Source organism: Protopterus annectens, chromosome 11.part0, assembly GCF_019279795.1.
Source record: "Protopterus annectens isolate FY-2018-M chromosome 11.part0, PAN1.0, whole genome shotgun sequence".
NCBI classification, from domain to species: domain Eukaryota; kingdom Metazoa; phylum Chordata; order Ceratodontiformes; family Protopteridae; genus Protopterus; species Protopterus annectens.
In genome coordinates this window covers 664,166,222-664,179,305 of record NC_056745.1, presented here as the reverse complement: position 1 = coordinate 664,179,305, position 13,084 = coordinate 664,166,222, and the positions used below count along the sequence as shown (strand labels likewise).

Sequence of the window (13,084 nt, the reverse complement as noted above, 5' to 3'; positions counted from 1 at the left end):
CATCCTGCTCCCACCCCCATTAAGGAAACCACGGTAACAAATTTCTCCAAAGCCAACTTCATGCTTCTTAAGACAGAAGTGGTGAACTTCATGACACCCATCAGATGGACAATACAGTTACGACTACTGAATCCTACACAATTGCACTTTATAAGCACTTACACGAGTGCATGGATTGTGCTATCCCAAATAGAACCAAGATGCTATCATCCAAAAAAAAGGAAGGCAATCTGGTGGTAACCCCTACCATAAACAAACTGTATAACAGAAGGAAGAAACTGTTGCAAAAGAGAGTAAAATCCCATGAGTGGAGGAGCTCCCTTCTCAGCCTCAGTAAGAAGCTGCGATCCCTGATAAAATCCTCCAAAGCTAGTTACGAAAAAAAAATCACCACTGATTCTAAAGACAACCACAAAGCATTCTATAGCTATGTCAAGAATTTCAGTGGCAACACTCAGATCTGCTCTGAGTTACAGCACAATGGCACTAAATATACAGACCTAACCGATATTGCCAACATCCTGGCAGATAGGTTCAGTGCTAACTTTACCCCCCTCTCACCCCCTAAAGGGCCCATCTCTATAACAGAAGAATGCAAAGTTCCTGTAATCACGGTTGCACAGGTAAAAACCACAGTCTCCAAAGCCAAGAACACAGCATCCATAGGACCAGACAACATCCCAGGCTGCGTTCTACACAAACTACAGAACGAACTGGCAGCCCACCTAAGTACCATGTTCAATCGTAGCCTCACCTCAGGCTTTGTGCCCACTGAATGGCGCACAGCGACGGTTATCCCACTCTACAAGGGGGCAGCCAAAACGGACCCCGGGAACTACTGCCCCATTAGCCTGACGAGCCTGGTCTGCAAGGCCATGGAACATATCATCTTGGAACTTATAAACAAAGACATTGGTAATCTCCAAACTCTGGACCCCACCCAGTTCAGGTTTGTAAAAGGCAGATCATGTCTCCTAAACCTGATCGACTTCTTTGAAGCAGTCACCAAAGCCGTAGACAAGGGTAAGGTGGTTCACACAGCCTATCTAGATCTTGCCAAGGCTTTCGACACCATCCCCCACTCTGGAATTATAGATAAACTCACTAAACTAGGTATAAATCCCTATGTCACAAGATGGGTTGCCAACTGGCTCACTGACAGAACCCACACTGTGAAAGATGCAGACTCCAAATCCGACTTCAGACCAGTGACAAGTGGAATACCACAGGGTTCAGTCCTGTGTCCTCTTCTGTTTGGTATCTACTTCTCTGAAGTACAGGCTAACACAGAAGGTCTTTGGCTAATGAAGTTTACAGATGACTGCAAACTAGGAGCCATAATCGAAACTCCTAATGATGTGGACATCCTACAAAAGGGCCTCACTGAGACAGATGCCTGGTGTTAAAGCCATGGCCTCACGCTCAATGCCAAAAAGTGCATTGTCATCCCCTTTGGTAAAAACTCTGTACCCATGAACTACAACATAAGCAGTAGTATACTTAACACCGAAAATGTGATGAGACCTTGGGACACAGGTGGACAGTAGTCTCTCCTTTGATAATCGCATCACCACAGTAGTCAGGAAATCCTTGTATGTGGCACACCTCATCACAAAAGGTTTCTCATCCAGAAAAAAAGAGGTCATTGTTCCCCTCTACTCATCACTCATTAGACCCATTATAGAGTACAACACCCCTTTTGGTATGTACCTCACAAGACATCTACAACAACAGGAAAGGCCACAGAAATACCTCACAAAGAGAATTACTGGCCTCAAGCAGGTGCCCTATGCAGACCGTCTCAAAAAAACTTCAGCTTTACTCCGTCGCATATGGCCTACTCAGAGGTGATCTCTGCCTAACATACAAAGCTATGTCAAACCCAGAGCTGTTGGACATGCTCCCCTTAAAGAAATCCCAATCCCTCCAAGCTACACGCTCTAGAAACCTAAACCTTGTCACTACAATAAACAGAGCATGCCAGAGGGATAGATTCCTGTCCCAGAGACTTCCCGTACTCTGGAATAAACTACCTATATCTATAAAACAAAGCTCCTCTTAGCACTCTTCAAGAAAACTCTTGATGATTGGATGGGAAATAGGAAATTCACCCCAGGGATCAGTTCTGTGGCTCGGCTCGACAGTGGCACAGGAAAATAATTTTCTTGGGTGGCAAAAGCCAGGGTACCTTTTTGGATGGGCTTGTATAAGGCCCTAGGGCCGATAGCCTATTACCTACCTATGAACCTATGATGTACTTGTCTTGCATTGAAATAGACATCATCACTGTATTTCTGTACTTGTTTGCAACCTTTTGTGCTTAACTCATTTTATGGTAGTTTGAATTGATTTCAGCCATTCTTAGCTTCATTTACTACCATCAGTTGTGTCATTAATGGTCCAAGGTTTAGAAAAATTAAGTTACAGTGTAAATGAAAATATATTGTAAAAGGAAAATGAAAGGAAAATGACAGTGGTACATCAGAACACTTTACCAGTCTTTTCATTGTTAAGTAATTATTATATAATAAACAATGTATTGCACATTTTCTTTCAGCTCTGAACAAGACAAAGAAAGCTGGATAAAGGTAAGAATCAATTTCTTTTGACCTTTTTGGTGATGTCTTATTCCACAGAGCTTCCCACACTGGTAGTTCCAATGATAGTGACCAAGATGAGGGCTGCTGGTGGCAAGTAGTGCACAAGGGGCACTCGCTTCCTTTAAGCCTTAAAGGTGATGGTGAGCCTATTTTAGACATTACCTGTGATTTCACAGGTATGCTTGCATGCCAGACATTAGTGAGGTGGAAGAGCTTATGAGCCAGTTGCATATGCTTCAGGGGGAAAAATCATTACTGCTGAAGAAAAGAAATCAGTTCAGACCCTAAAGTAGGGTATAGCTGGCTCCTTAAGACTTTGTTCTTCTAAATCGCAACTGTCTCTCATACTAGGTAATTATCTCTGAAGGGACTTGATCTCTGTGAACATAAGCCATGGGAAGGCAAAATAGTTCATGTATTATGCAGTAAAAGTAAACCATACAGTTCACAAATTATGCAGTGACACAAAAAAGTGTATATATGTAGTTATAAACATACATAAGAAGAATAAGATGTAACACGTTTCTACCTGTATACAAATATGCCACTGGATAAATACTGTAAAAATTTAATATATTGAAGTTCAGACTTATACTTGTTCCATGAAAGATGAGTGTTAGAGAATAATTCCAAGATAGATTATATTGCATGCTGCTCCTAAGCAAAGCAGCATACTGGGAAGGCAGTCTTCAACACAGAAAGTTAGCAACCTATGCTTTGCGCTGCAATTTACAGCTAAATATTACCCATCACAAGCATTCAGCTTACCTTGGCTTGCACGTGAAATAGCAGCATATCACTGTACTGTGAGACATAATGAGGTATGTCACTCATTAGACATAAAAATCATTTGTACTACAGGAAGAAGGTAGTTGTCCCTTGACATTGCAAACCATACATTCGTAATTATACCTGGTGGACTCCATGCTTCTTAGTTACTTTCACGTTTGGTCACTTGTCACACATTTGCTTACAAAATTTTGAGCAGTATGAGCAAACTGCATACAGCATATGCTGCCATGGTGTGCATAAGAAAGCTGTACAATGGCAGCATTGTAGCAGTACTAGGAATGTAATAGTTTTATAATCATACTGCACTGTAATACCCCCATATCTTCCTGAGAATCTTCTCAAGATTAAGGTGCTGCCCAACAAAAGCATAGTTAACTAAATTATTTTTATTCTCGTTTCCTATCTACTGTTTCCCTTCCAGAAGCTGAGCTGAAACCGTATAGTTTGTGAGACTTATCTGTTCCTGATGCCCTACTGATCTGCCTTTTTCCTTTTATCCATGTTTCTTTACCTACACACATGTTGCAGGTCTGTAGTTTGCTCTAATCAAGACTAGTTTTCACTTTCTGATAGTACAATAAAATGTATTTTCAAAACCAATTTCACTAAACAGAGACAATGTTGTTGTTTGTCTTTTCGGCATTTCCCGGTTAGGGGTCGCCACAGCGGAACTCCGGTCCGCTAATGATTGGCAGTCGATTTTTATGGTGCCGAGTTGCCAGCCTGACGCCCAACCTTTAGCGAAGGCATGCCCATTCACGTACATCTTTCGGAGGCCACTCAACTGCGGGGAGGACATGCAGACTCCACACAGAAGGCACTCCAGCCGAGAATCAAACAGGAGAACCTCTTGCTGTGAAGCAACAACACTACAGCTGTACCACCGCGGCTTTGTATGCTTTGGTTTTGTGGCTTTTAAAGCCACTTCCAAGTTTAGTTTCCTCTGTATGCATGTATATACATATGTATATATAAGAGAAAGAGAGTTTACTTAGTTATTAGCATTTGTTTACCAGGAAAGTACATCTGAGTTGGAAACCCCATTTCAGTGGCGGCTCAAGTAGAAAAGATCCAAAAAAAGTATCCATCAGTATAGAGTATGCATTGCAACAAATGTACAGTACAGTTGAGCACATATACATATACGATACATAGGCAAGCTAGCACTTACTCATAAGGCAAGGAATGTAATGGAATATTCCACAATAGTAGGTGATATTATAGTAGCAGCTATAGGAGACATGAAGCAGCCTGTATCATGATATATATGTAATGCAAATGGCAACAGAGTATTTCACATTCTGAAAGCATTCAAAGGAGAATATCACATTCCAGTACAGTATATCACATTCTGCAAACAAAACAGTATTTTTGAGGGGTGAGGTTTGTATAAAAAATATGCAGAGAGTTGAGGCTAAGGGAGATTATGTAGGGAGTATAGTACAATCACTGGAACTGTGAAGTGATTAAGAGTATAGTAGTTGTATCTAAAATCAAAGTGTGATGTAACTATACAGAGAAAAAGAAATGTGGATGGAGTGGAGTCTGTCAGAGATAGAGGAGGTTTATCTAGAGGGAGAGGAACATTTGGAGACTGGGTTTGCTAATGTGTTCTAGATTTTAGCAACATAACTTAAGGGAATCACTGTGGGAGCTATGGGAGAGAGTGATATATGTCAGGAATTCATCAGTAGTGCAAAGTTTTCTAGTAGGAGTGTACCACTAAAGAAAATTCTTTGTGGAACATATGAAATTGTGTTTATTGTTTTGGGATGATAGTAGTTCATGTTTTGCTTTAGTGATATCTGTTTATATTGGTGGTGAACTTGGCTATTTTATCATTACACTGTTCAAGCTTTGCAAGCTTTGTTAAATACAGATTTGTGAAGATGTGGATAACATATGAAAATGTAGTAAGCAGGCAATTACTGAGCATTTATAAGTGCACGCTATTAAGTAATGTTTTGTCCTGTATACCATTCCAGGTATTTAGTTTGTTTTCTTGACTATCTTTCGTTTTCCATATCTAGGAGTTTTATGTGGAAAACAAATGAATCGGCTGCATCATCATAATAAAGAAGGGTAAAGTTAGATTTTACATCTGGGTTTGACTTGAGGGTGAACAGCATTAGCTTAGTTTTTATTAGGTTTTATTACAAGGTATTACAAGGTAGGATTGTTTGAGCTAAGCTTCAGTGGAAGTGAAGGAAAATTAGATGATGATCTGAAGCTCAGAGATTGTTTTGGTTTTGCCGATAATGTATGAATCATCAGCATACTGAATAGGGAATAAGTTGAGACGAGCAAGATTCTTGATGACTATATTGAAAGGTAGGTGAACAAGTATTAAAGCGTGAGGGACTCCAACTGGTATTGGAAGAAAGGTGGATTTGTAAATTTGCCATTTTATCCCTTTGGTCCTACTAGTGAGGCAGGTATCAAACCATTCTAGGACTGAGGCAGAGATAGCAAGTGATGAGAGTTGGCACAGAAGTCTGTATGAGAGACTGTATTGAAAGTTTTTTATAAGTCAAGTAAGACTGATGATACAAGGTAATTGTCATTTCTGTGTCTGTGAATCGTGTTTAAGAAAAAAGAGCAGTGTTACTGCTGTGTGTCGGAGAGGTATGGATAGAATGAGCATATTTTAGTCCCCAAACCTGCGGAATGTCACAGATACACACACACACACACACACACTAACCAGCTGTTTTGCTGATCAAAATGTGTCAACAAAACAAGCATTGATATTTGTGAGTTTCACTTATTGTAAATACTTTTGTGCTATACGAACTTGAGCGAAGCCATATGCCAACACCTATTTTATCAACACACTTTGGTCAATAGGTGTGTGAGATCAAAAATCCATGAGTTTGGGGAATATGCCCCTTCCCCACAAATTTTGTGATCTCAGAGTTAGCATATATATAATTAGAGGGGGAGTATCCTCCAAGTGATGATATATAATTCTATGGAAAAAAATAAAGAATAACAGCAGTATGGATCCAGATAATTTTCCTAGAAACTGTATTTTGAAGATTAAGGAATTTATATATCCCCTGTAACGTCTTTATTTAACTCACTTGTAAGAAAGGATATTCTTCCTAAAAGACATAACCTTGTAAACATAGCACCAGTACAAATGGTGGTAGCTATGCCATTATAATTAGCTACCTATTAATGTAGCAGCACTACTTGGCAAATGTCTAGAGCAGTGTTTGCTCACTACCCTAGACAAACATGGCAATTGGGGGTCAAAATAGAAATTTTTTTTTTTTTTTGCTAAAAGGAGGTCTACAATGACTAATTTAATGGATGTCTATGAATTGATTAGCAAGACTATTGATTATTTTAACTTGGTATTACCTACATTGATTTAGCTAAAGCATTTGATATTACATCCCATAGTGAAATAATCATTTGTATGAATACGTTAAATATTAATCCTTATTATACATTGGAACAATAATTGATTTACTGATGGGAAACAGAGTTAAAATATTAGGAGAATATTCTGATAGGTTTAATATTCGCAATGGGGTGCCAGAGGAGGTTTGTATTTGGGCCAATTCTTTTCAATTGTGTATTTTCCTTTTTCCAACTATTATGGGGATGGCAGTGGTGGTGCTGCGGTAGCGTTGTCACCTGACAGTCAGACGCTGTCCGGTTCGATTCTCAGCTAGAGCGTCTTCTGCGTGGAGACATGCGTGAATGGGTGTACCTTTGTTGAAGGTTGTGCGTCAGGGCTGGTAACTCGGCACGTAAAAATCAACTACCAATCATTAGCGGACCGGAGTTCCGCTGTGGCGACCCCTGACCAGGAAAAGCCGAAAGAAACAACATGGGGATGTGAATACTATTTAGTATTTGTGCTGCAGTGTATGCTGCAAAGAAAGCAAGTTTTATGTTACAGATTTTTTTGTTAGAGTTTTAAATTGCCACACCATTCAAGGAGGAAAAGAAAATGTCTGTCACTTGCACTACTACCCTCTCAAAAGTGGCATTGATTGTTGTTAAATGCAGCTGCTGCTGTTTGAGTGAATATTACATTTCCTCATGGATGAAGAATTGTTGCAGCCATTGACGCCATTGGGCTTTTACTACTGGTAATAATGAGCATTGTTAGGGCAGTGTCGGCACTGAAGATAAAGACAAAAGTTGCTCAGCACATGTCATTCTGTAATTCATATACACCTGCAGCTGAAAACAGTTTTATAAGACTTTGGGAATTTAGTGGTACTCAATGATGAGAAATAGGGGATCTCTATCAGCTGATCAAGTTTTCAGAAACTCAAACTCCATATGGGTAAGACCATATGATCGCGTTTTTGAAAACTCAAAGCTTTTGAATGGAGATCATGCTACAGTGAGGATTGGGAAATTTACACTTTTCCTCACTGTAGTGCGATCTTGGAGTTAGTATATATAATTTGCAGGGGGTGTGGGGGGGTGCAGAGTGGCTTGCCCCCATTCAAAAATGTAAAAAATAGTAGATTTTTTTGTTTATGTTTGAGTTTTCGGAAACTCGATCTTGCAGTCAAAGTCAGTCATCTAACATAGACCCGAAATAAGAACGTAGCTGCAAGTAAATTGTGAAATCTGTCATTTATGCAGAAGTTATTACTGTATCACATTTTCACAAATGTGGGATATAGTTCAAAAGAGTTCTAAGTCAGTGATATAAGAAATGAAGTTCTTGTAAGCCTCCCTGCAGTCGATATGCACCTCTTTTGTTGTAGATAGGAATTTTGTGTAGATAACTGTTAAACTAGTTAAAGACATTATAGAAGTTGACATGAGTAACTGAGGAGGATATGTACATCCAGTTTAATGGCCCTGTTGCTGTCATTCACTTTTAAGGCATGTGGAAGAAATGTTTTTATTGAAAGCATCTTTTAGTGCACATGGGTCAGAACATACTGATTTGGTAATAAAAAGAAGCTACTGGTATTCCTTCCAGACAGAGTTTTCTTGCCTGTAGAATTTGGTTAGCTTCTGAAGGGGAAAGTGCTGCTTATTTGGGAAGAAGAATGCTTTACAGGACTTAAGTAGGTTTTTGCATTAGTTACACAGACTCATTTTGCCAGTAGTATCATTTTGGTAGGATAACTGTTTATACTTATTTTACAGGTTGTCCTTGTATTTTATTAACATTTTTAGTTCCTGAACGTATGGTTCTCCTCTGATCACCACCTTTTGAGAGTAAGGACGAAAATTTTACAAGGTGATGTAGAACACATCTCAAAACTGATTTCCTAAGCCAAGCAATGTTATGTATTTATGCGACCCTCCAGACTGATTAATGTACAGTGTAACAAAAGCCCAAGTTGGAAAGAAGCAACCGACAGGGCTTCCACAACTATAGGCATAAATTTATTAAAAACACACAAGCTTCCACAACTATAGGCATAAATTTATTAAAAACAAACATTTGTAAAATTCAATAAAACTGTTATTCATTTAAATTAGTTTAATTTGCACTCCTTCAAATTGATTAGGTTGATAATAGATTGGTCACCATTATATTGGGTGACTTCAACTATCCAAACAATGACTGGGAGCACTACTCAAGCCCCACTACAAGGAGCACTACTCAAGGCGATCTATGCCTGACATACAAAGCTATGTCAAATCCAGAATTAATGGACATGCTCCACCTCAGTAAATCTAAATCCCTTAGAGCCACATGCTCGAAGGACTTGAACCTCAGCACAGAAATAAATAGAACTTGCTGGAGGGACAGGTTCATAACCCAGAGGCTAACTTCGCTCTGGAATAGAATTCCAGTTCATGTGAGGCAGAGCACCTCACTGAATCTCTTCAAGAAGAATCTCGATAGGTGGATGGGGGATCGTAAGTTTGTCCCAGGGATTACTCCCGTGTCACTATTAGACAGAGGCACAATAAACTAAACTTTAAAAAGGGCACAGTATACTCAAATCAAGGGGTGGCGTAAGCCATACAGAATCGGGCTAGGCTTATAATTGCCCCAGGGCTGATAGCCTTGTATGAACCTATAAAAACGAAGGATAAGTGCTGTCACATATTTAATGCTTCTGCAGATCCATAAACACTGAGTGCATTTCCAATTCTTATACCATATACAATTGACAAGCACCAATCAAATGTAGACATTTGTAAAATTCAATAAAACTGTTATTCATTTAAATTAGTTTAATTTGCACCCCTTCAAATTGATTAGGTTGATAATAGATAGCCTTACATTCATCGCTGCAGTACTCCTTACAAATGGGATTCCCTGCCATGAAGCCCACTGTCCAGCCAGTTTACCAAAGTCTACCATTACTTTAAGGTACACTGAATGTCACCTGCACACTCCTTGCATGGGTTAGGGCATAAAGGTGATGGTCAGCATACCATCCTCAGAACTTTTTTGCTGCCAGTCCGAACACTGTTTTAACCATCGGTCTGTTATCTCCATCCTTTTTTCTTTTCCTCTCGTTTTTCTGTTTGTTGACTTTCCTGTGCTTACTCCTGTTTGCTGGAGTCCTCACAGCTCAGGTAAGTACCCAGTTGGGTTTTTGGTTAATTTTTCTGTTTTGTTTTTCTGCTGTTTGGGGTTAATGTCATCCAGGAAGGGTGAATGCCAGTGTGGGAGACTGATTCCCCATAAAGACTGCCACAATAATTGTCTTTTTTGCCTAGGTGCTGCTCACGACCATACGTCTTGTTCAATTTGTCAGGCGTTTGTCCCCAAAACTCTTCATAGTAGCCTTTCTTCCCTTTCTTTGTATCTTGAACACCAGCATCTTAAGCTTCAGCTGCAGATACTATGGATGGAACTTCCTGCCTCGAGGGTCAGCCGTCAGGGAAGAAGCAGGTGCATCAGGTAAGACTGGAATATTCTGCTGTCCAGCCTCTGCTGGGAGTTTCTCCTGAGGTTATTATGAACCCATAGGCTCACCTGGTTGTTTTGTCAGATTCTTCTATTATGTCTGGGTTGGAAGCCGATGAGGATCTGGCAGGCAACATGTCTGACAAGGCTTTGCAGGCATCTGTGTCTGGTGTTGAGGGAACCATGGTTGACTCTTTCTGAGGGGTCTAGAGGGGTTCTGCAGTTTCTCTTTAGAGAAGAGGTTCCTACTGCAGTTGTAGAATCCTGACCTGAATCTGGGCCTTCTCAAGTTTCTAGGATGGCTGTCCCCTTAAAAAAGAAACAGAAAACTAATCATGCTTCTTCTGCTCCTAGGGATCCACAAAGTGAGTAGCAGGCCTTTACTTGGGGGTTATTTAAGGCTTTACTGTCGTTGTGGCCTCCTCAAGAGGTTTCAGTTCCTACTCCTCCTGGGTCCTCCTCTTCCCCTAAGAGGCCCAGAGGATTGCATTCTTCTGAGGTGGATTCTGATGATGATTCACTTGCTTTTTCTACCCAGATTCCTTCTCCTTTAGACTATGGGGTCTGAGGAGCAGGATTCTCATACTGTAGATAACCCTTCTGAGGAAATTTCCTTTGGGGACACAGTCTCTAGGATGTTGGAATTTTTTAAGTGGGATTGTGCCCAGGTTTCGGATATCCATAAGAGGTACTATGAGTTACTGAAGATGGAATCTCCTAAGCCTGCGGCCATTCCTTCTGTCTTGCCTGCTTTATTGGATTTTTTTTTTCCACAGCCTCTAAAGCCCAGGATGCTCCTAGGAAGTTTGATAAGTTTTATAGGGTGCCTGAGGATTGTTCCTTTTTATTTAAATGTCCTGCTGCTGATCCCTCTGTGGTGTCTGTAGCCTCTGATAAGCCATCTCAGTTGCGTCCTTTGTCCAAGTTACTGCCTTCTGACAAAGACAGTAAAACCATGGATAGGCTGGGTAAGAATGTTTATACTTTGGCTACCCTAGCTTTTAGGGCTATTAATTATCAGACCCATCTCTCTAGGTTTGTCTTGGCTCTTCTTTCTCAGGCTTGTCAGATTATTTCTGATCTTCCAGACTCTGAGAGTAAATCTTCTGCTCTTTCCTTGCATGGGACTTCCTCTTGGGTAGTTCATCATTCTATCAAATGTAGTTATCATGCAGCAGATGCCTCTTCTAGGGCTGCTGTTTCTGGTTTGGTTCTGAGGAGATATTCATGGCTTTGACATCACCCTTTGCCAGATGATATTATGGCTAAGTTGATGGATGCTCCTCTGGATAATACTCTCTTGCTTAGTGAAGCAGCTACTGGTTTAAGTCTCTTTAGGACAAAGGGAAGGCTTTACAGCAGCTTAATCATGTCTTTGTTTCTCCTGTGCCTAAATTTCAAAGGGAAGGCTTTAGAGGAGCTTAATCATGTCTTTGTTTCTCCTGTGCCTAAATTTCAGTGAAACTCCCCTTCTAAGCCAACCTTTGTTTGTAGGCAGTCTCATCATCCTAAAGGTAAAAAGGGTAGTAAATGGACTCCTCCTGGTAAGGCCAGTAAGACTGCAGGGATTCTTAAGCCTTTCTTTCGTGACAAACCAGGTGCTGTCCAACTATCCCACCCGTTCCCAGCCATATTCCTCTTTCTCTTCACCTTTCTCTTTGGCTCCAAATCACCCAGGATTCTTGGGTTCTGTCAATCATTAGGCAAGGGTATTTCATGGTCTGGATTTCCTGCCCTCCTTTTATGGGTCTTCCTCAGCCTCCTCTGGAGCAACTTCCTTTTTTCCCAGAGGTTCTTTGAGAACTCTTGTCTCAGGATACTATTCAAGAGTTGTCTGTGTCCCAAAGGGGGAAAAGGTTTTATTCAAGAATGTTTCTAATGCCCAGAAAAGAAGGTACTTGGAGACCTATTCTAGACCTCTCCCATCTAAACACCTTTTTGAAGGTCCCTTCCTTTTGGATGTTGTCCCTTCAGTCCCTTTTTCCTCTCTTGCTCCCTCAGGTCTTTCTTGTGTCTCTGGACCTCAAGGATGCTTATCTCCATATTCTGATCCATCGTATTTTCAGGAGATTTTTGCATTTATCTGTTCCTTCCTGGCATTTTAAGTTCCGTGCTTTGGCCTTTCTACTGCCCCAAGGGTGTTTACCAAATTCCTCGCTCCTGTGATTGCCTTTTTCAGGTTTCAAGGGATCCAAATCTTTCCTTATTTGGATGACCTGCTGATTCAAGCGCCTTCTCTTGTTGTTTTGCAAAATCTTGATTTTACCATTTCTCTTCTGTAGAGCCTGGGGTTCATAATAAACTTCAAAAAGTCTTCCCTGACTCTTTCTCAGGGTCATATCTTTCTGGGTTGCAGGTTTCAAACCATGCCAATGCCAATGCTGGCATCCCTATCTCCTCCAAAAGCATTAACTTTCATTTCTTTCTTTCAAACTCTTCTTCCCCTAGCCTCCATTACAGCCAAGGAGTTTCTGAGATCTTTGGGGTTCATGGCTTCCACTATTCCAATGCTCCTTCTGTCCAAGCTCCACATGAGGAAGTTCTAGTGGTTTCTGAAGTCGGTGTGGCTTCAGCATGCACATCTTCTAGACTTTCTTGCTCCTCTTCTCCTGTGTCTCAAGAAAGAACTTCTGTGGTGGATTCACCAGTTATCTCTGAATCCACAGCTCCCTTTTCAGCCTTCTCTTCCCTCTCAGTATCTGTTTACAGACGCTTCAGATGTGTGATGGGGAGCAGTGTTTGGCTCCCTGAGGGTTCAGGGGGTGTGGTCACTTTGTCAGCGGAAGGAGCATGTGAACATCAAAGAGATGCAGGCTCTTATGCTGACTCTTCAAGC

At 40.8% G+C, this 13,084-nt stretch overlaps 1 protein-coding gene across 5 annotated transcripts in view; it reads left to right on the top strand.

Moving 5' to 3' along the window:
* Nucleotides 1-13,084, top strand: part of FGD4 (FYVE, RhoGEF and PH domain containing 4) — a 1,935,878-nt gene that overhangs the window by 1,815,559 nt on the left and 107,235 nt on the right. For all 5 annotated transcript variants that reach the window (XM_044088116.1, XM_044088113.1, XM_044088111.1 and 2 more), the window contains one exon: nucleotides 2,558-2,588. In XM_044088116.1, coding sequence (XP_043944051.1) covers nucleotides 2,558-2,588 — 31 coding nt within the window. The remainder of the gene's footprint in view (nucleotides 1-2,557; nucleotides 2,589-13,084) is intronic.